Raw genomic sequence first — 23,638 nt, forward strand, 5'->3', positions numbered from 1 at the left:
GCTCTGAGGGTGTTGTGCGGGCTGAAGAGTTGGCAGCTGGGTGGAGAAATGTTCTTGGTTGGCGATCCCGCCGCTGAGACTCGAATAAGAAAAAAGTCTTCTCTCCCGGCTGGCAGTGGGGAGGAGGCGGAGCGGGGCTCGAATGACCTGCAGGCAGGTCCGATGGTCTCTTTCTCCGGCGGCGTGGGCTGGTTCCCGCTGCTAAAACTAGAGAAGAAAAAGTCCCCTTTCCCGGCTGGCAATGGGGAGGAGGCGGATCGGGGCTAGAATGGCCTGTAGGCAGGTCTGATGGTCTCTTTCTCCGGCGGCGTGGGCTGGTTCCCGTCGCTGAGACTGGAGTAAGAAAAAAGGTTTGGAGGATCTGCCTGATTCATGCATATATACGAATCCTAGAGCGTTTTTAATGTTCTCTTCGTGTTGCAGTCTGTTCTTTGTTCTGTTCAGTCAAGCAGATGACATAAGCAATTACCGATGTCATTTGACAACATGGGATACTTTTAATTAGTTTACCCATATTTCCCGGAGCAGAAATTACTTAAAGATACAGGACTGGTATTAAACATTATGAGGCCCAGGGCAGAAATTTGGATGGTGGCCTTAAAACTTACCATCAATCTGTGCTTACTTCAACTTGGAAAACCTTGAAGGCCCAGGGTTCTGCTTGCACTCTCCTCCTCCCAGCAGCAACTTTGTGGATATATAATCTATTTATTTATTTATAGTTTTTGTGATTTATTTCACTGATGATTCTTGAGTTCCCAAGCTTAAACCACTATGTTTGTGTAAAACCTTGAGGTAGCACCAGGGCTTGGATCAAAGTTCTGGTATTCTCTAAACAAAAAAGGGTCAGCCTTACTTGGATACCTTTTTACTGGACCAGCTTTACTATATCTGTGATTAGAATTTGAGAGTTAGTTTCCTTTACTCAGGTCTTTAAAAATAAATTTAAGGCATTTGTAGTATCTGAGCTTTGGAATTTTGTGATAAGGTTATATCTCTGGTTCTGGTATATTTGATCTTAGAAGGAATCAGGGAGACGTGTATTGAGAGGGGGAAGATGCCGAACCCTGGAGGGGAGTGAGCTGCAGACCCATGAGCAGAGGGGTCACAAGTAGAAGCTAAGGCCAAGGTGGTAAGCGCCAGCAGCCATGAGAAGAGCTTGGTGCTGCTCAGTGCTCACTACCAAGATTGTGTCGCTATTCATGGGGCTGGAAGAGGGGAAGGAAGGGGGAGAGAGAGAGAGAAAAAATGGACCTCAGGAAAGAAAGAGAGATAATGGACTGGTAGAAGGAAGAGAGGGGGAGAGATGTTGCTTCTGGGGGTGGAAGGGAGGGAGATTATCAGTCCTTTAGGGAAGGGAGATGGGATACCACCTTTCTGTGGTTACAATCAAAGCTGGTTATATATAGTACTAGCTGATGGCCCGGCGTTGCACGGGTATTTAATTATAGCAATAACACTGTAAATGGATTCAAATAAAGATACTTTATAGTGGTGAATGAAATTATTTTTTTACAGCTTTATAAAAAGTACAATATTCAAATTATAATGTGAAATATTTGACAAAATGAATACAATACAACTAACACAAAACTTGATTAGAAACAACATTTTTAGTTTCACCTCCAGGAGCAAGAACATATAAATTCTTGGGTGAAGAGACCCCCAGAACATAGCACCCCAGGTAGTGAGGGATCTGCATACCAAGTTTCGTTCAAATCGGTCAAGCCGTTTTTGAATTACTGTGAGAATGGCAGCTGTTTACATTTTTTGCATTGACATGAATGGGTGAAATCTGATTTTCTGTTTGTAGCTCCGCCCACGTGTGCAGGTGGGCCGCGAGACCCCCAGAACATATCACCCCAGGTAGTGAGGGATCTGCATACCAAGTTTCGTTCAAATCGGTCAAGCCGTTTTTGAAGTACTGTGAGAATGGCAGCTTTTTACTTTTTTTCCATTGACACGAATGGGTGAAATCTGATGTTCTGTTTGTAGCTCCGCCCATGTGTGCAGGTGGGCCGCGAGACCCCCAGAACATATCACCCCAGGTAGTGAGGGATCTGCATACCAAGTTTCGTTCAAATCGGTCAAGCCGTTTTTGCGTGATCGCGGCACATACACACATACACACATACATACATACACACATACATACCTCCGATTTTATATATATAGATTATATATAGGTTCTTATTTTGTATCTAGGGTAATGGAGGGTTACGTGACTTGCCCAGGGTCATAAATTGCTCTGATGGGAAATAAATACATTTTTGAAAACATGAAAATACCTTTACTTGTTCAATTAATTGAGATTAATAATTTTAATCTAAATATAGCCCTAGATCCTAAACTTCTGTTAGTCTGCCTTGTGTTCATAAATGAATCAGTTGACTTAAAAAATGTACTTACATACTGGTGACTAATGATGTGACCTGTATATTTACATTTTGCAAAGCTGAATGTAGGTTAGATATGTCTTACTGAATTTTAGTCACAGGGTGGAATTCAAGAATCTTTTGTAATTTGATAAACAACCTTGAAACCTGAGCTGCCTCTCTGCCCCCAGACAGATTCTTGGATGATTTCTGAGGACAGTCCGGCATTTTTCTTTTGTAAGACACAAACCATGGCTCTTGCAGTTCCTGTATGAATGTACTGCCTTGCAGGGCCGTGGTATGCACTTTTTGTGACTGCCGCACCGCCGGCACATAGTTCAAGGGAGGTAGAAGATCAAACATTGTGTCCTATCCCCTGCCTTTCCTGCTTGGCTGTGTCGCATTGGGTGGGGAAGAGGGGATGCTTTGCACAGGGCACGCTTCTAGTTTGGGACACTTCCTGCTGCTTGCTGTCATGACCTACACAGTGATGAAATTCAGTCTTTTATTTTGAAGAACTTGCTGGACTGCTTTTAAAATAGCTATTTAGTGTGTTAGCTGAATTATTCAACTTTACGAGTTAATAATTAAAATCAGAAACTAGTAAATAAGGTTATACCTTTTTATTGGAGTAACAATACTCTTTTCTCTAGATTTCTGAGACCCAAACCACCTTCCTCAGGCCAGAACAGTATGAACTAACGATGACAACAGAAACAGAGATAATAACCAAATAATAAAGAGCCCACTGTATTCAATTTGCAAAATCACAACAGAGTAAATATAGTATCAGCTCACAACTAGCCCTTAATTACAACAGCTTCCACATATTCACCTTAATGTGTAGAAAAAAGATCTCAGAAAATTTGCTCCATTTCACAGCACAAAAAGTGTCATTTAGAAGGAGCCTGTTGAAAAGAGCAGAAAACTTAGCTGAACGTGTTTTGATCTGGAGGGAGCCTGTGGAGTGCTTTCCTGAGTTTCTTTAAATGTTTATATGGAGGAGCTGCGACTGCTTCCCTTGTTGCAGTTTTGGGCGAAACAGAGCCATTGTGGAGAGTAATATATGCGGTGAAGAAGGAGCAGCGAGTGGTGTAGCTGTTCAGCTAAGTTTTCTGCTGTTTTTGACTCCGTGTTGTTTTGATGTATGGAAGAATTGCTCATGCTTGGATTTGTCATCATCATACATTTTCTGGCTCATTTTGAAAGTTTAAGAAGATGACTGTAATAGGCTCCTTCTGAGTTACTTTTTGTGTTGCACTGTGATATGGCGGTATCAAAAATAACAGATAAGAATAGCCTTACTGGGTCAGACCAATGGGCCATCTAGCCCAGTAACTCGTCTTCATGGAGGCCAATCCAAGTCACAAGTACCTGTCATTCCAGCAGCATTCCAGAGCTGAGATTGTGATGCCATAATGCTTCATTCCACCAACGCCTAAGAGCCAACTCATCAGTGAAGTCACAATGGCTTGATTGTGGTATACTTGGCTCACATAAGAACATAAGAATAGCCTTACTGGATCAGACCAATGGGCCATCCAGTCCAGTATCTCGTCTTCATGGAGGCCAATCCAAGTCACAAGTACCTGTCATTCCAGCAGCATTCCAGAGCTGAGATTGTGATGTCATAATGCTTCATTCCACCAACGCCTAAGAGCCAACTCATCAGTGAAGTCACAATGGCTTGATTGTGGTATACTTGGCTCACATAAGAACATAAGAATAGCCTTACTGGATCAGACCAATGGGCCATCCAGTCCAGTATCTCGTCTTCATGGAGGCCAATCCAAGTCACAAGTACCTGTCATTCCAGCAGCATTCCAGAGCTGAGATTGTGATGTCATAATGCTTCATTCCACCAACGCCTAAGAGCCAACTCATCAGTGAAGTCACAATGGCTTGATTGTGGTATACTTGGCTCACATAAGAACATAAGAATAGCCTTACTGGATCAGACCAATGGGCCATCCAGTCCAGTATCTCGTCTTCATGGAGGCCAATCCAAGTCACAAGTACCTGTCATTCCAGCAGCATTCCAGAGCTGAGATTGTGATGTCATAATGCTTCATTCCACCAACGCCTAAGAGCCAACTCATCAGTGAAGTCACAATGGCTTGATTGTGGTATACTTGGCTCACATAAGAACATAAGAATAGCCTTACTGGATCAGACCAATGGTCCATCTAGCCCAGTATCCTATCTTCACGGTGGTCAATCTAGGTCACAAGTACTTGGCAAAACCCCAAATAATAGCAACAGTCCATGCTACCGATCCAGGGCAAGCATTTCTGTCTCGATAGCAGGCTATGGATCTTTCTGCTAAGAGCTTGTCCAAACCTTTTTTAAAACTAGCTACGTTAACCGCTCTTACCACGTACTCTGGCAATGTGTTCCAGAGCTTAAACTATACTCGAGTGAAAAAATATTTCCTCCTCTTGGTTTAAAAAAACCCCCCATATTTCCCAGTAACGTCATCAAGTGTCCCCTGGTTTGTGTACTCAGGATTTTGTAGACTTCGATCATATCTTCTCTCAGCCATCTCTTGTTCAAGCTGAAGAACTCTAACCTCTTTAGTCTTTCTTCATAAGAGAGGAGTTCCTTCTCCTTTATCATCAGGTCTAGGATGATTCCTTGTAGCTGTGTAAGAGTTGCTAGTTCAGCACGGCCCTTTCAATACCATTTAAGACCGCCAATTGAGTTCGGCCCTTTCATCATGAGACGAGTTTAGTGCGGCCCTTCACAGAATATAAAAAACTGATTTCAACTTATTTCTCCAGGTTCTGAAACTCCATCGTGTGAGATTTTTTGTCCGACAGCTGGATTCTCAGCCAGTAGCGCTGCTTGCCTATCCTGAGCTCCCCTTCAGTCTTAGACTCCCACTTGCCATATCTGCACCAGGCTGTAAAACACTCCCAAGTTCCTCCAGATCGGCTCCTGCTGCTTGGCCCCTACCTGTTCCATGGCGTTATACACCATCACACCGGGGTTCATGATTTTTGCCCTGATCCAGCATGTGGCACATGGGGAGGGGAGGAGGGTAATGCCCTCCCACCCCCAAATCAGACAATCCTGCATGTGTCGTATGGGACGATCCAGCTTGTGATTTGTAACAACTCCTTTGTAAAGCATGTGTGTGGGGTGGGGGAGCAATGCACCTGTTCAGCAGATTCTGGGCAGAGTAGTTACCAAGCGTGCTACACGGCCTCGAGCTTTTCTGGTACATGCACTCCACCTCGAACCAGTCCGTGTATGTTTTAACAACTTTGAACAGTTTAGTCGGTGTCATCTGTACATTTAATCACCTCACTTGTTAATTTCCAGATCGTTTATAAATAAGTTAAATTACGCCAGTTCCAGTACGGATCCTTATGTCACTCTATTTACTCTTCTCCATTGAGAAAAATGGTCATAAGAACTGCCATCTCCGGATCAGACCTTTGGTTCATCAAGTCCGGCGATCCGCACACGCGGAGGCCCAGCCAGGTGTACACCTGGCGTAATTTTAGTCACCCATATCCCTCTATGCCTCTCGTAAATCCTAGAACGGTGGATTCCACAATAACCTCCTCTGGGAAAGCATTCCAGGTGTCCACCACTAGTTGCGTGAATCAGAACTTACTGATATTTGTCCTGGACTTGTCCCCCCTTAGCTTCAGTCCATGTCCTCTTGTCCGTGTCACATTGGACATTGTAAATAATTTTTTTTCCTGCTCTATTTTGTCGATTCCTTTCAGTATTTTGAAAGTCTCGATTATATCCCCTCCCAGTCTCCTTTTCTCAAGGGAGAACAATCCCAGTCTCTTAAGTTGTTCCTCGTATTCCAAGTTCTCCATACCTTTGTTAGCTTCGTTGCTCGTCTCTGCACCCTCTCCAGCAGTTTTATATCCTTCTTTAGGTTGGGAGACCAACGTTGGACATAGTATTCCAAGTGTGGTCTGACCATTGCTCTATAAAGTGGTATAACTTTCTCCGATCTACTCGTGATTCCTTATCATGCCTAACGTTCTATTTGCTTTCTTTGCCGCTGCCGTTCATTGTGCCGACGGTTTCAGGGTCCTATCTATCAGTACACCCAGGTCCTTTTCTTGTTCGCTCTTACCCAGAGTTGCACCTGACATTCTATACTCGTGTTCCTTGTTCTTTCTGCCTAAATGCATTACTTTGCACTTTTCCACATTAAATTTCATCTGCCATTTCTCCGCCCATTTCTCTGACACAAGTCACTCTGGAGTTCCTCGCTATCCTCCTGCGATCTGATTGCCCGGCATAGCTTTGTGTCGTCCGTTTTTGGTCTGATAACTAATTCATAATCCACAACTGAACATTGCCTCCTATCTCATGACTCTAATTTTCTCAGGAGCCTCATGAGGAACTTTGTCAAAAGCTTTCTGAAAATTTAGATACACTACATCAACCGGCTCACCTTTATCCACATGTTTATTCTCATCCTCTAAGGATATCTGTGTGGAGAATCCCAACTTAGTTCCATCAAGGTTTTTTGACAAATTATTGATTTTGTGAGTAAAAATCACAAGTTTCCACCATCGTGTCCAGCTTCTGGAGAGCAGTCCAAATGCTCTCCAATGCCACCGCCTTGGGAGACTTACCAGTGGCTTCAATGGCTAGCTGCTGTCTAAGATTTTCAAACTGTCCCGTGGATTTCACAGGGGCTTCATGCCTAGACTAGGGCCTCCTGACGAGTGACTTCCACTTGAGGAACCTTACGGAAGTGGCAGGGGTCAAAAGAGAAGGTATTGGGTTGCACTCTGGAGAAGAGAGCGTTACATCTGAGCACAAAGCCAAGTAGTCTCCTTCTCCCTGGCCCATTGCCAGAAAAACTCTAGAGTCTAAGTGTAGGGTCCTGGCCGCATCTATAGTTTGCTGTGATAAGGGAGCAGCTCCAGAGCTCGGGGGAATCATCTTAAACGCTCCCTTCTGTTTAGTGTGTGGCGGCATTATGTAATGAAGAAACAAAAAAATAGCAGTGAAGGTAAGAGACGCTACAGTGGTCAGCTTCACCTCACCATCTTGTCATGCCCCTCCCCCTTTTGTTTTTTATTATTACATTATGTAGGCTCATCTCACTATGGGCAATCTCTTGTATGGTCTGAGGTGTAGGGAAGCAGTAGTTCTGAACCAGGGCATCAGAACACAGGCTGAACCAGGGCATAAGAACACAGGCAAGGTCAGCACACTGATCTAGGCCCTGTGTAAGAATCTGGGGCCCTTTAGAAGTATGAATTTTTTCTCATTCCCTCTCCCCTCCTCCTGCCACGTACACATTCTAAGCAAGGAAAAGGTTTGCACCTTGTTTAGTATTCCTTATATGGGCAGCAATCAAACCCTGCCTACGTGCATAAGCAGGCCCTGAATTTAAGGCTAATCCCGAGAGGCTTAAGGAGTATGCATTATAACCTTTGGACTGTCACATGCACTGTTATGATGTATTCAGATATCACGTGAGATAGTAACTTTGAGAATTATACCAAGGAGTTACCTTGGTATAATCCACACTGTATATGCATGATGAAATTGTAACCTTGTAAAACATTAGCTAAGTAATTAATGGAGTTAAGATTCTCAATAAAAGGGTGAGAGACCATCCATTAGGACTCTAAGACTGCGTATGTGTGTTTGCTATGTCGCATTCCTACATTGAGGTTTCTTTTACTGGGTATGGGATCACCTCTCCGCCTGCATAAGTTGTGCTGGGCAAAGTCCACACAAGTTGCTCTTTTGTGCAGCATGTCCCTGGTGATTTTTAGAGGCGTTTAGGTTTTCTGAGGCAGCAAATATGTGTGTGCTTTTTAAAGATTATTAGATTAAATATATATAAAAAAGAAATCTCCTTTTGTTATCACTCTCTTCTCTGTTTCTTTCAGTAGCAGTACTACAGAGGTGCTGAGGAAGAAGTGCTGCTTGCAGGGAAGAAGCTGTGTCCCAGGGCCTGCTTTCTGAGCAGTGTTCACCATGGTTGGGTTCTTCTGCCTCTTGCTGATGCTTCCTGAGCTGCATTCTGCACCTACTGTTTGGATCCAGCCTGAGCAGGTCCACTTGTCTTACACAGGTAAGATCTTGAAAGGGTAACACTTTACTAAACAAAGTCTGGAGACTTTGGACCAGCACCTGTGATGGCCAGTGACCTGCCACTGCCAGCACTATGTTATTGAGCTCCCTTCTTCATGCTAGGAGTTGCCTTTGGCACTTCAGTCCCATCTTGGTGGCCGGTACTTGGCTGATGCTCTGTCTGTCTCGGAATTCTCCAGGGCGGCTCTCTTATTTTTATAACCTTTATCTTGTAATGTTTGACAGGGGATCCCACATCCATGAAGGTGACTTGGACAACCTTCAGCCCTGCACCCTCTATGGTGGAGTTCCAGAAGGTTCCAGGAGTGGAAAATTTCACAGAGTGTGCCACAGGAAAAGCCACCAAATTTGTAGATGGAGGGTTGCAGCAGAGAACAATGTATATCCATCGGGTAGAGTTGACAAGATTGGTGCCAGGTCAAGGCTACGGTAAGGATTTTTCTGTGTTGCTGTCCCAAACCATATCTCTACTCTCCATGCTTTTACGTAGCAGTGTCTGACTAGTGTCTCTGCACTAGAGAATGACACGGTGGTTGTTACCTGCGGCTAGCCGCGGGTAACCCGCCAAAACGGTGACCAAAAAAAAGGTCACTGCGAGATCGGGGACAAGGCCATTCACCGCCCCGTGGAGCGGTGAATGGTTAGCACGCGCAATGAACAAGTGTGAACGCGTGGTGAAGAGTGTTTGATCTGGCATCCCCCTCTCTTCCGCCGGCCGGCTGGCCATGCATCTCCCTACCCACCCTCCTTTTCCCTTACCTTCTCTTGTTGAAACTGACAATTTCTATAAGGCTATGTGCTGTATTACAGCTGGTAGTTGCTTGAAGTTGCGTCGCGTTGCCTGCTGGGAAAGTCTCCTCCGAAGCAACTTCCTGTTTCCGGTTGCATCGGAGGAGACTTTTCTAGCAGGCAACCCGACGCGATTTCAAGGCTCCGGCTGTAATACAGCGCATAGCCTTATAGAAATTGCCAGTTTCAACAAGTGAAGGTAAGGGAAAGGGAGGGAGGGAGGGAAATCCACGGCTAGCCGGCAGGAGGGAGCTGCTGGACCGCGTGAAGGGTGCTGGGGATGGAAGTCAATGGTCTATGTCTGACAAGTCATAAAACAACTTCTATCATCCGCGTTTGTCATTGACTTAAGAAATGGACTATTCATCTCTCGTCAGCAGTGCAAGAGCATACAAATCTTCACTGTTACAAGATTACCAAATTGGGGAGGACAGGCAGGTGAGACAGATGCTGGAAGCGGGGGGGTGGGGGGGGGAAAGAGGGAAAGAAGCTAGATGGGGGTTGAAGAGAAGAGACATATTGGTGTGGAAGAGGAAGAGAGGGGAAATCTGGACACAGGAAGGTAACAGAAACAGAGGGGAAATTATGTGCATGGGGGCATAGGGACAGAGATATAAAGGGGACATACATGCCATGGGGATGGTATATGGACACGGGGGGGGGGGGCAATGCCAGATACATAGGGAAGATATTAGAAATGGGGAAAATAGGAACACAGAAGCGAGATTGTTTGGGGACCGAGCTCGCAGGCTCCAGCGGCTTGCACTTATTACATTGTAACATACCACAAAAGTAAGAGGGAGGGAGGTAGATAGATAGGCCGCACGAGAGGAGCTGAAGGGTGGTAGAAAGGAACAGATGGTGAAGGAGGGAGGGAAGGGTGGTAGTGGAAAGGAATAGAACAGACATTGAAGGAGGGTGGAGAGGAACAGACCCTGAAGGGAAATGTGGAAGAAAGAGTGGGGAGAAGACACTGCAAGGGAAGACAGATGCCAGACTATGGGGGAGCGGAAGGAAGAAGATGGGTGCCAGACCAATTGGGGGGGGGGTGAAGGGAGAGGCACAGTAACAGAGAAAATGGAAGACGCAGAGAGAAGACACACAGTGGATGGAAGGAATTGAATGAGAAGAAGAGGAAAGCAGAAACCAGACAACAAAGGTAGGAAAAAAAGAAATTCTATTTTCTTTTTTTTTTTTTTTGCTTTAGGATAAAGTAGTATATTAGTTGTGTTGATAAAAATCTATAAACAAAACCCTGCCAGCTGAACATCTCTTTCTCTAGTTCAGCAGCCAGAACTTTGATTTATAAGGAAGGAATAAGCTAAATATTGCAGTACTGAGGCTTATATGGATGCTGCGGGGACGGTGACGGGGCGGTGAATGGGATGGCAGTGACGATGACGGGGTGGTGAAAGGAATGGTGATGACGGGGCAGTGAAGGGGACGGTGGGCCGGGGACGGGGCAGTGACAGGGACAGAATTTTTCCCCGTGTCATTCTGTACTCTGCACTCCTCTCAGGCTGTCTGTAAGAGTGTCTCTATTGTCCATGCTTCTGTGTAGCAGTGTCTGACTAGTGTCCCTGCTCTTCTCTTGAGCTTCTGTAACAGTGGCTACTGGGTATGTGTCTATGTGTCTGTGTCACAGTGTCTCAGTAGTTTCTCTGCTGTATTTTTAGTTTATCACTGTGGCAGTAACTTGGGCTGGAGTCCCAAGTTCTATTTTGTGGCACTGAAGAACGGTAGTGACTGGAGTCCTCGCTTCAGCGTGTTTGGGGACATGGGCAATGAGAATCCACAGTCACTGGGTCGCCTGCAGAAGGAGGCACAGCGAGGCATGTACGACGTCATCCTTCATGTCGGTAGGTGTTGCTTGATAGTTGAGAATACAGTAAAGTAAATCAGGACAGTAGAAGGCCCCGAAGCAGCGTGTGTAGAGTGCTGCAGGCTGCTGGAGTCGGCAGGTTTGGAGTCGGGACCGCGGGAAGGGAAGGGGGGCGGGAAGGGACTAAGTGAGCCGGTCGGATCGCGGGAAGGGGGGGCGGCAAGGGATTTAATTGAGCCTGAAGCCGAGCTGCGATTGTGGGGCCGTTTCTGAAGCGGTGCGAGGTGGAGAGCAGGGAGGCTTGTCATGCGCACTCCTACCGCCACAGCCCGACAGATCAGGAATCAGGGAAGCACGCAGTAAGAGTGCGCATGCGCACTTAGCATTTTATTATTATAGATTCCTTGCAAAAGTAGGCGTGCCCAAGTCCATGTTTTGGCTGGGGAAGAAAAGTACATGCTATATAATTTAATTTTGACTTCTGTGTGCAAGTATTTTGGAAACCTGTGTACTTTGCTATGCAACTTCTTGATATTGATCTCCCCAATGACTTTGTGATCTCTTCTTCCAGGTGACTTTGCCTATGACATGGACGAGGTAAAAGCTACTTTTCTGTTTAAATATGATTTTATCATCTTTATTTTCTTCTTTTGTGTTTATTCTTCCTGGTTATGTGGGATGATTGTAAACCATACACGTCTCGCATATGCCCAGTGTTTCTTATTCATGGTCATACAGGGGTAATTCAGTACAGGTTAGCTACAATAGCCTGCACAGTTCACTTGTATTCTGTGAACAGTTTTCACATACGTGTACTTATGTAATCCACCTTGTTAAAAGTGGGCTATAAATAAATAAACAAACTATAAACTATAAGGGTCATTTCATAAATATTTTTTTTAACTTACATGTTTTATTGGGGTTTTTTTCAAGTATTTCTTTACAATCCTTCAATATAGTCTCACTGGTTTGCAATGACCAAGTCCCAATGTCCAGGAAGCTTCATTATTCCATCCAAGAAACTGTTTTAGTTCAGTTGCCGAATGGCTCGGCTACCGGCGGAAGAAAGCTCTTCCAGAGATGCAATACGATGTCCACGCATAGGTTTTTTCAACTTTGGAAAAAGGTCGAAGTCTGGTGGACTCGTGTCTGGACTGTAGGGAGCAAGAGGTAACACTTCCCAGCCGTATTTGTGTAGTTTTTCAGTGACATTCCCTTGGTGCGGGTGAGCGTTGTCGTGAAGAACAAGTGGCCCAGCCAAGAGCAACTGAGGTCGGGGTTTGTACATTTTTCTGCGCATTGTTTGCAGAAAATCACGATAATATACTGCTTGACACTTCTTCCACATGGAACTTTGTCTGTGATGATGATGCCTTCATGATCATAAGCAAAAATCATCATTTGCTTGTGTTTTGATTGAGCTCATCAAACTTTTTTTAGTCGTGGGGAAGATGGAGCTCTCCACTCGTCATTGAAAAACTACACAAATACGGCTGGGAGGTGTTACCTCATGCGCCCTACAGTCCAGACATGAGTCCACCAGACTTCGACCTTTTTCCAAAGTTGAAAAAACCTATGCGTGGACATCGTTTAGCATCTCTGGAAGCGCTTTCTTCCACCGGTACCCGAGCCATTCAGCAACTGAACTAAATGGTGTCTTGGATGGAATAATGAAGCTTCCCGGACATTGGGACTTGGTCATTGCAAAGCAGGGAGACTATATTGAAGGACTGTAAAGAAATACTTGAAACAAACAAACAAACAAACGTGTGTATTTATGAAATGACCCTCATATATAAACAAAAGAACAGATAAAACCGTTATCAAAAAATATAATAATGATGCATATATTTAAATTAGTATTCCCTTCCTTTAGGGTAGCGGGCTCAAACACGCGGCCCACGGGCCGCATGTGGCTCTCCAAGTTTTATTTGCGGCTCGCGGTCTGGACTGGATCATTCTCTTCCTTTTGGAGCAGCAGCATGTCTGGCCGGTTCATTCCGTTCAAAGCCGCGGGTTGGCGACTCCTCGCGCTATCCACTTCTGTATCGGAAGCCTCTCTGACATCACAACATCAGAGAGGCTTCAGACGCAGGTGCGGATCTCGCAAGGAGCTGCCACCCGCGGCTTTGAACGGATCGAGCCGATCAGACACGCTGCTGCTCCAGTGGCGTACCAAGGGGGGGCGGTCCGCACAGCTGGCCACCCTCCACTGTTCTCCCTAGGTGCGGCTCGTCTAGAGCAGTGGTGCCTAACCTGCTTCCCTTCCCTTCTCACCGCTGCCATCGGGGAACAGGCCGGCACCGTGCTCTTTGATCTCCCTGCTTCTCTCGCCGCCCGATGTCAATTCTGACGTCGAGAGGACGTTCTGGCTAGCCAATCGCTAGAATTGACGTCGGGCGGCGAGAGTTGGTCGGCCCCGTGGAGAATAGAAGCGTGGAGATCTCGGCCTGTTCCCGATGGCGGTAGCAGCAGCAGCCTATTCCCCGGTGGCGGTGGCATGGGGGAGGGCAGGAAGGAAGAAAGAAAGAAGGGGGGGACAGGGAGCCAGAAACAAAGCAAATAATGGGACACGGAATCAGAGAAAGACAGACAGAGAAAGAAAGAAAAAGGGGGAGGGAATGAGGTCTGGAGGAGAGGAAGTATACAGGAGGCTGAAAGAAGGGAAGAAATATTGGATGCACAGTCAGAAGAATAAAGTGCAACCAGAGACTGATGAAATTACCAAACAAAGGTAGGAAAATGATTTTATTTTCAACTTAGTGAATGAAATGTGCCAGTTTTGAGAAAGAAAAGATATTAAACTTTAAATGTGAGTGCTGCAGAAAAAATAGAGTACTTGGAGGGCCGCAGAAAAAAATAGTTAATGTCTTATTAAAGAAATGACAATTTTGCATAAGGTAAAACTCTTTATAATTTATATATCTTTCCTTTTAACTGTTAAAGGAAAGTTTTATAAACTATAAAGAGTTTAACCTTATGCAAAATTGTCATTTCTTTAATAAGACATTAACTATTTTTTTCTGCGGTCCTCCAAGTACCTACAAATCCAAAATGTGGCCCCGCAAAGGGTTTGAGTTTGAGACCACTGCTTTAGGGGTATTAAAACAGGAAGGCTTTCTTACTCTATGGCATTTGCCTTGGTAAAAATCTGGAATGATCTTCCTTCAGAAATTAGACTTCTTCCGTCCTCGACACTTTTAGGAAAAGTTTGAAGATGTATCTTTTCCAGAAATTCTTAGCTGATAAATAAAGGACTGTAACAGATGAATTTCCCGCCAATCGTTGTTTTCCTTTGTCTTTCTAATTAATTTAGTGAACCGGATATAGCCCGTTACATTAACGGGTGCTAGAATATATGTGTGTGTGTCAGTCTTTATTTTTTTTTTTCTCTCTCCTTAGCCGCTTTCTGTATTTCTGTCTGTCTTTTTTTTTTGTTTTTTCCTTGGCTGTCCACTACCACCCCTTGCCTGCTCCCCCTGTCCATTCTCCCTTCCTTTTACCTCCCCTGTGTCCTCCACTACCCCATCACTTCTCACCTTATCCAGCAGAAGCCTTTCTCCCTTTGTTTTACCTCTCCCTGTCCATCATCACCTCCTTCCTGCTCCCCCTGAATAATTTTTCCTGCTTGTTAGGCTTGAAAGAATCTCTTAGCGACAGAGCTATATAGAGCTAATATTCCATGGGATATGTCCTTCCATATGCAAAAATGAAATGCATGTTTTACATGAACTGTGAAATATTGCAAAGTGAGGCAAAAGAAACAATTTATACTCTAGGTACAGAATTTAAATCAAAATATTCTACTTAGGGAAGGGGAAAGTGGGTATGGGTAAAAATTTGGGGGGAGAGATAAGTTGTAGAAAAACAATTTTATCTGATAACATCTTATTTGGAATTATTAATGGATAACACTTGTCAATAAACATCCGGGTTTGGCCGCCGCGGGCAGCAGCCGCCATGGCCGCCATCCGCCTCGGGGGGGAGGAGGAAGAGAGAGAGAGAGCTTCGGGCGGCCAGCAACCGCCGTGGCTGACATCCGCCTCGGGCCGCCGCGGCCGACATCCACCTCGGGGGGGGGGAAGGAGAGAGACAGCTTCGCGCGCATGCGCACTCCTATCTGTGGTGCCTTACAGCTCACAGAAAACCGGCGCACGCAGATGGGAGTGCGCATGCGCGGCCTAGCGTTTTATTATATTAGATTAGTGGTTATATAGAGGAGCAGCGGAAATTACATTTTTTAAAATAGCCATGTTTTCAGATGTTTTCAAAGTAATTGGAAAGAGCCCAAATTACGCAGCTGGACTGGAAAGTTATTCCAAAGCTCAGTAATTTTAAAGTAGATTGATTTCCCTAATTTTCCAATATAGATAACGCTGGTGTTAGACATGCTGGAGCTCAGGCAAAAGTTTAGGAGGAGGATCTGATGTCCATCAGCAGATTTTGCCTTCTTCGGCTTTGGCAGACTTAGGGCTCCTTTTACAAAGATGCGTTAGGGTCTTAACACGCGGAATAGCGCTTGCTAGCCGCTGCCGCCTCCTCTTGAGCAGGCGGGTAGTTTTTTGGGTAGCGCGCGGTAATCCGGTGCGTGCGCTAAAAATGCTACCGCACCTTTGTAATAGGAGCCCTTAGGTTTCCTCCCCAATTTCCCTTGGCATGAGTTCTCGGGACAATTACCTTGCTTGCATGCTTCTTCTGCACCCCATGTTGGCTCTGGTTCACATCATAAGCACATGCGCACATGCATTACTATACAGTAAAACCTTGGTTTGTGAGCATAATTCGTTCCGGAAACACTCGTATATAAGAACATAAGAACATAAGCAGTGCCTCCGCCGGGTCAGACCATAGGTCCATCCTGCCCAGCAGTCCGCTCCTGCGGCGGCCCAAACAGGTCACGACCTGTCTGAATCACCAGAAAGGGCCCCCTTGCCACCTTGGTTTCTCATTGAGTCCTATCTTCCCATCGAAGTCCTAACCCTCCGGTCTTGCACATGCACGACCTGGTTGGGTTTCTATACTTATTACCTGGTTAGCTTTCTATACCTGTGTTACATCCCAGCACCTCTCTCAGTATCCCACGATCCCTTTATCCCTCAGGAATCCGTCCAATCCCTGTTTGAATCCTTGTACCGTACTCTGCCTGATCACTTCCTCCGGTAGCGCATTCCAGGTGTCCACGACCCTTTGGGTGAAAAAAACCTTCCTTGCATTTGTTTTGAACCTATCTCCCTTCAGTTTCTCCAAATGCCCCCTCGTACCTGTTGTCCCCTTCAGCTGAAGAATCTGTCCCTATCCACCCTCTCTATGCCCCTCATGATCCTGAAGGTCTCTATCATATCTCTATCATATCATATCAAAGCAAATTTCCTCATAAGAAATAATGGAAAATCAAGATGATTCGTTCCACAATCCAAAATCTTTTTAATATAAAATATTGTATAAAGTAAAAACATATACAGTAAAACAAATTAACCTGCATTTTACTTTTGAAAAAAATCGTGGCTGGTGTGAGGGAGACGAGAGAGAGAAGAGGATGAAGGTTCTTCTTCATAGGGGGCCATTGTTGCAGTACAGTTACGGTACTATAGAACAGTCATTCCACTTGAATTAAGTACAATCCTACAGCGTCAGAGAAAGAAGAACCATCGGCTCGGGTGTGATGACGTGACACGCGTATACTGTACGTACTTGTACGGCAAGGCCTTGCTCGTTTAGAACAATCACTACACTCCCGCAGCGTCAAAGAGAGAAGAACCATCGGCTCAGCTGTGATGACGTGACGCGCGTATACTGTACGTACTTGTATTGCAAGAACTTGCTCGTTTATCAAGTTAAAATAAAACGTTTTGCTCATCTTGCAAAACACTCGCAATCCAAGGTTTTACTCTACTGTACTCTCATTATCTCTAGCACCAATAATACCTCCTCCCCTCTCTCACTGGTGTTTTTTATGGGTTAGGACAACGCCCGAATCGGAGATGCTTTCATGCGCCAGATAGAATCTGTGGCTGCTTATGTACCATACATGACCTGCCCGGGGAACCATGAAGAGAAATAGTGAGTAGAAATCACCCCTCCTTTACCCATCCCTCCACATTAAGTGGCTAGCTCCTTTCCAATAGCTACATGCCTCCACGTGCATGGGCATCAGATTTAAGGGAAGAGGATGGGGAGTAGAGATCCTAGAGGGAACTGGCAGAACGTTTTGGGGGTCTGTTTACCACCCTGTCTGAATCTTGAGGTATGGAGGTATTTATTCCTTATTGTCTTTTTTTTTTTCAGCAATTTCTCCAATTATCGGAATAGATTCAGTATGCCGGGGAACACAGAGAGCCTCTGGTACAGGTAATTATTGTGTTGGGGGGTGAGGGGGCTGGATTAGGAGGTACAGCAAAAAGGGCAAAGATGGCAGACACTGCGAAGAAGCTTAATGGAGGCTTAAAAATAGATTTGGGGCATAATCAGCAGGTACACAGTTCAAGAGAGGTTGATCAGGTGGGTGGTCCTTCATGATTGCATTATTGGCAGGAGGTGCATTTAATCCTGTATTAAATCCTCCTTCCTTTTTCTCACAGCTGGGATATTGGATCTGCTCATATTATTTCCTTTTCCACAGAGGTGTATTTCTACCTCAAGTATGGCCCTGATCTTATCAGGGAGCAGTACGTGTGGCTGGAAAGAGATTTACAGGTGAGGATACTGGAGTGAAGAGCTATCTGAAGGGCATCTGTCCCTACTGGTGAGCTGTGGAATTGAAGGTTCCAGTTGTGAAATTCACATTTCCTTATTACTCATGCTGAGTCTTTACTGTATATCCTTTTTTAGGAAGCCAGTAAGCCTGAAAATCGTGGGCAGCGCCCTTGGCTGATCACAATGGGTCATAGGCCAATGTACTGTTCCAACAACGACAAGGATGACTGCACGGATCATGAAAGCGTTGTGAGTTTGAGAGAGCAAGAGGAGGGTGATAAAGGGGACTACACACAGTGGGATGAGATTCCCTTGCGGCAATCAGCTCAGTGGCAACGCGATTCTCTAAAAGGCGCCTGTGACATGGACGCCGATTAGAGAATCAGGATGGTTATAAGGGGTTAGGCGACGCAATTCTATATAGGATGCCCGTCTGCGATTCTCAAAAGCCGCTTAGGTGGCTGTTTAGACTGGATATCCTATACAGCAGTGGTTCTCAACCCTGTCCTGGAGGACCACCAGCCAGTCAGATTTTCAGGCTAGCCCTAATGAATATGCGTGGAGCAGATTTGCATGCCTGTCACCTCCATTATATGCAAATCTCTCTCATGCATATTCATTATAGCTATCCCCAAAAAACGACTGGCTGGTAGGCCTCCAGGACAGGGTTGGGAACCACTGCTATACAGAATCACTCTTTCTGGGCCAGGCCTGTGTTTCAAAATACGTAATCACTTTTCTTCTTTCATTTTTCTCAGGTTCGCTTGGGGCTCCCTGGGCATGTCTTTGCCCTGGAGGATCTGTTCTATAAATATGGTAGTAAATGCAGATTTGTACTTCCTTGTCCCACAACATTCAGCTTGTCTTTTCTTCCCTGTGCTGTTACTGTGTTCATAAAGTTTAAACCCCTTCTAACTCCCCTACCTTGGTCAATTTTTGGGTGATCTGGAGAAAAGTAAAAACACATGTGACAGTTCAACCATTCCTTCTTTTCTGACTTTGAGGATTGCCAACTTGCTCCAGATTTGCCTAACAGGGTTGACTCTGTCCTGGTTTAACCCTATTGCATATAGGGAGTTGTAGTTCAGATTTCCAAACTGGTTTTCCTAAGAAAAGTCCCCTGCACGCAGAGAGGTATAACCAGGACTGGATCAGCCCTATTGAGTGAATCTGAAGCCAATTTGTTTTATATTGTATATATTTCTATATTTCTTTCTTTCACAGTTTGTATTCTGCTATATCCATGGTCCTAGGTGGTTCAAAAAATTTAAATAAAAACTAAATTTTCAATAAATAAATTTTAAACAATAAAAAAAACAAGCTGTAAAAACAAAAATAAACAATTTCAAACATCAATAATCAGTTAGTCAAAAGCCTAACTGAAAAGGTGAGTTTTAAGCATTTTCCTAAACCTTAGATAACTCCCAATCTTAAGTAACTCCTCTGGAAGTTTAGTCTCAGCTTAGCGCCTTGATCTTTGTTCTAATATCTTCCAGTTTAAAAGCTGGAACACTTAACAATAATTTGTCTCCTAATCATAGAGAGTGAGAGGGACTATAAACTTTTAAGGCTGTTACCAGAGAAGAGGACCATCCCATAGACCAGTGTGTCTCACACTAGTGTGCCTCCTGTGTGCACACTGAGGAGGAAGAGAGGCGCCAGCGCCAGCTGACTGCTTACAGTCGAGAGGCACGTCCTGTAAACAGTCGGCCGGTGCTAGCGTCTCTCCTTCTCTCCGGCCCTCTTCCCTGCTGGCACTCCCTTCTGGCATCTCAGGGCCTGTCTGGAGGGCCTTCGTGCGTGTACGGTACGTCATCACAGCGACGATCGCAGACTCCTGGACGCCTCAAGCTGCAGCCACTACATTTAGTGTGCTGCGGCTCAAGAATGTTTGCGGGACACTGCCATAGACAGCACTATAGATCAGAGTCAGTACCTTAAATTGTACCCTCCATTTAACTGGCAACCAATGAAGGATCTGCAAAACAGGTGAAATATGTTCACTCCAGGAAGCCCCTGATATAATCTGGGCTGTAGCAATTCTCTTGCAATTTGGAACAGTTTCAATAAATACAATGGGAGACCCATACACAAAGAATTGCAATAATCAAATATGGAAATATCAGTAATTGAAGTACCATCCTGAAAAGGAAATCTTATCAGCCTATTCTGACAGTTGCTTATTAGAGGTCTGCACAGGAATGGGGATCATGGGAATCCCGCGGGTACCGCAGGGATCCCCCCTAGGTCAACGGGACTCCCAAGGGGATGGAACTGGGGTTCCTATCTTCCCGACTCAAGGCCTACTTTATTTTCAGCCTGGCGCTGCACTGAGCTCTCTCCGAGTCCCAACAAATCAGCAGCATGTCACGTAGGCATGGAGCTCATCACATAGGCAGTAAGCTCAGCACAGGCACACATTGGTTCAGCTGCAGCACAACGGGCCAATCACAAACGAACTCGGAGTTCTAACGTCGTTTGTGATTGGCCCATTGTGCTGCAGCTGAACCAATGTGTGCTTGTGCTGGGCTTACTGCCTACGTGGTGAGCTGCAGACTGGAACGCTGCTTGCTTCTGTGTCTCTTCGCAGCCCCAACGTTCTTGGCCAGGTGAGTCCTGTGCAGGGGAAGGGTTGGAATGCTGCTTCCGTTACGGGAGGGCGATGATTGTCGCATTGATCTCAGACTGACTGTCTTCTCCCCCTCCTTAGCAGTTCGTAACGGGGTAAAATAGGTCCTTTACTGGGCAAAGTGGTGAAGGTGCTCGGCAGGAGTCGGGCGCTTAAAAAGACCTGGTTTTGCCTCCCTGGCGTGCATGGTAAAAATCAGAGCGGTATAACTGATGCCATAGGAAAAACCAGGAGTGGATCAACTTCTTGGTTGGCCCGGATTAAGGTAGTAACCGTGAGCCTGCTGAGGGGGAAGGGAAGGAAAAGAAAGTTGTAATAGAGATGCCAAATTATCCAGTTTAAGGCTGGAGGCTTTATAGCCAGGTCTGGTTTAGCACTTACATCCCCAAGCAGTGTGAGATTTGACCCGGGGGCCGCTGCGTGAGCGGACTGCTGGGCACGATGGACCACTGGTCTGGTCCAGCAGCGGCAATTGTTATGTTCTTATTTAATTATTTCTTTTTTTTTTTAGGTGGCAGATATGCTCGTCATTTTTTTTCTCACCCACGTTTGTCCCCCTTTTCCTTGCATTTTTCAAGTAGGCTTCTCGTGCATCTGTCTTAGGGCTCCTTTTACGAAGCTGCGTTAGGGCATTAACGCGCGGAATAGTGTGCGCGACATTGCCGCGCGCTAGGCGCTAACGCCAGCATTGAGCTGGCGTTAGTTCTAGCCGCATAGTGCGCGGTAATATCCTGTGGGCGCTAAAAACGCTAGCGCACCTTAGTAAAAGGAGCCCGTAGTTTGTAATTGCTTTTTTTTTTAATGCGAGCACAGATGTCTAAAAGTATTCTCAGGCAGGTGATGTATTTACCAGAGTGTCTTCCCTACATTTTCTCTTATGTATACGTTTTACCAGGTTTTTAAATTTTTAAGTTATAATCCCGTTTTTATAGCTCTTCTAAACTAAACTAAAGCTTAACTTTTGTATACTGAATCATCATTCTGAGAAGGCTCGACTCGGTTTACAGCAATTAAATAAACGGGGAATGATTTACAAATGATAAATAGAAGATAATAGCAAAATTTCTAAATAATTAATTTTCAAAATGTTTGGCAAATAGAGTAGTTTTTAAAGATTTACGGAAAAATTGAAATGAACTGGAACTCCTTAAAAAAAAAAAAAAAAAAAAAAAAGGGGAGATCATTCCAGAGTTGAGAGAGTTTAAAGACCAAAGATTGACTGAAGATCTTGACTCCTTTAATCCCTTTTTTAGAAGGAAGGGAGAGTTTAAATTGTTGGATACCTCTTGCAAAGGAGAATCGGTAAACATTCCAAAATAAAGGAATAAGAGGATTAAAGATACCATGTAGAATTTTAAAAGAAATACAAGCACATTTCAATTGAATTCTAAAATTAACCGGGAGCCAATGAAGACTCTGAAGCAAAGGGATCACATGGTCAAATTTACGTTTTCCAAAGATCAGCTTCGCAGCAGTATTCTGAATTAATCTTCTGTGTTACCCCTCCTTTGTTTTATGTTTCTACTTGTGAGCCATTACCCTTTGCATTTCTTTTTGATGTTCGCACGCACGCGCAATTGTTACCTTTTTTAAATTGCTACCTACAGCGCAAGTACGATTCTTTTTGGCATGTTTTTTCTTTTTTACTGAAGATGCTGACATAAGTTCTTTTACCTGGCTAATTCGCAAGATATTTTTCACTTTTTAAAATGCTATATTGCCTATTTACTGTTTGTTTTTGTTTTGTGTTTTTTAGTTTTAGATTTTATGTGCATTATTTGTCTTGCATTCTTATACATCGCTATGTACCGTATTTTCTCGCATATAATGTGCGCGTTATATGTGGTTTTTACATACAGCCCAGCTGCTTCCTCTGCCGGCGGTCCTGCCTCTTCTCAGAGCCCTGTGCTGTGCTGCTTTCTCTTCAGGCGGTCCAAAGGGCCCTTTCAATTTCTCTGAGTGCCCCCTTTTGATTTTTGTTACTTGTTTGTCCCCTGATGAAGGCATTCCAGATTGTCGGAACCTCAGCTGTTTGTATGCATTGAGATTTATACGCTAATAAATATCACTGTTGGTTGATTTTGATATCTTGCTTGCCTTTTCTGCGTGTTTGCTACACTTTGAGACAAGTTCTCTTCTCTTCTCTGTTTGACCTCCATTGTATGCAAAGATATTTCATGCATATTCATTGTGGATATCCTGACTATCCGACTGGCTGGGTGTGTCCTGAGACCTGAGTTGAGAACCTCTGAACTAGAGGAACCCAGATTTGTGGATGGAGGGGGGTCATCTCTGAATTCTGGATGGGTGGAGGAGTTGTAGATGCTGTTGTCAGATTTGAGGGAATCTTGTGCATAGCTTGCTAACTTAAGATGTCTTTTTTCTCTCTTAAAGGTGTTGATCTGGAGCTTTGGGCACATGAACATTCTTATGAAAGACTATGGCCGCTCTACGATTATAAGGTGATTGGATTCAAGGGAAAGGGGAAGACTGAAGTTTGACTCTGAACACAGTGAAGATGAGGGTCTGGCACGATTTCCTACTCTTTTCCAGCATTTGGTAACCAGGTGCTGCTGTTACGCTCTGTCAGTATTTGTTATATCTTTTTGTTCTTTTGATCATACCACCTTATCAAGCTCTGGACTGTGCACCCCATTTCCAAATAATGAACATTCATTAGGGAGCGTGCACACTTTTGACAACATTCATCCTGGAACAACAACAACAAAAAAAGACAGCGTGAACATTCCATAAATAACACCAGAAACAACACATTACGAAATGTATTCTAGTTGTACGTCACTAGGAAGTAGGGCAATATCAATCCTGAAAGCAGTCAAGCCATCATATTTTGTACTGACTGGAAGTGGCATCGTAGGGTCTTTGGCAATCACTCCAAAAGCGAATTACAGTAGGCTAAATGGACTATAATTAGTGTATGGGCCCCTGAATTTAAATTATCCTCAGAAAGTAGCAAACAGAGTCCCTTATGAACAACATAAGAACATAAGCAATGCCTCTGCTGGGTCAGACCTGAGGTCCATCGCGCCCAGCAGTCCGCTCACGCGGCGGCCCAACAGGTCCAGGACCTGTGCAGTAATCCTCTATCTATACCCCTCTATCCCCTTTTCCAGTAGAAAATTGTCCAATCCTTTCTTAAACCCCAGTACTGTACTCTGCCCTATTACGTCCTCTGGAAGCGCATTCCAGGTGTCCACCACAAGTTGGGTAAAAAAGAAC

At 44.7% G+C, this 23,638-nt stretch overlaps 1 protein-coding gene across 4 annotated transcripts in view; it reads left to right on the forward strand.

The window, feature by feature from the left end:
* Positions 1-23,638, forward strand: part of ACP7 (acid phosphatase 7, tartrate resistant (putative)) — a 38,199-nt gene that overhangs the window by 9,329 nt on the left and 5,232 nt on the right. Inside the window, exons 1-11 of one of the 4 annotated variants that reach the window (XM_033956997.1) lie at positions 8,000-8,052; positions 8,264-8,445; positions 8,691-8,894; positions 10,931-11,113; positions 11,648-11,673; positions 17,039-17,136; positions 17,362-17,424; positions 17,655-17,769; positions 17,905-18,018; positions 18,528-18,585; positions 22,793-22,860. In XM_033956997.1, the coding sequence (XP_033812888.1) occupies positions 8,349-8,445; positions 8,691-8,894; positions 10,931-11,113; positions 11,648-11,673; positions 17,039-17,136; positions 17,362-17,424; positions 17,655-17,769; positions 17,905-18,018; positions 18,528-18,585; positions 22,793-22,860 (1,026 nt within the window). In that variant the 5' untranslated portion in view covers positions 8,000-8,052; positions 8,264-8,348. Of the gene's footprint in view, positions 1-7,999; positions 8,053-8,260; positions 8,446-8,690; positions 8,895-10,930; positions 11,114-11,647; positions 11,674-17,038; positions 17,137-17,361; positions 17,425-17,654; positions 17,770-17,904; positions 18,019-18,527; positions 18,586-22,792; positions 22,861-23,638 lie in introns of those variants that run through there. The other 3 variants (XM_033956996.1, XM_033956995.1, XM_033956994.1) reach the window with 3 other exon arrangements.

This window comes from Geotrypetes seraphini, chromosome 8 (genome assembly GCF_902459505.1).
Source record: "Geotrypetes seraphini chromosome 8, aGeoSer1.1, whole genome shotgun sequence".
Taxonomy (NCBI): Eukaryota; Metazoa; Chordata; class Amphibia; order Gymnophiona; family Dermophiidae; genus Geotrypetes; species Geotrypetes seraphini.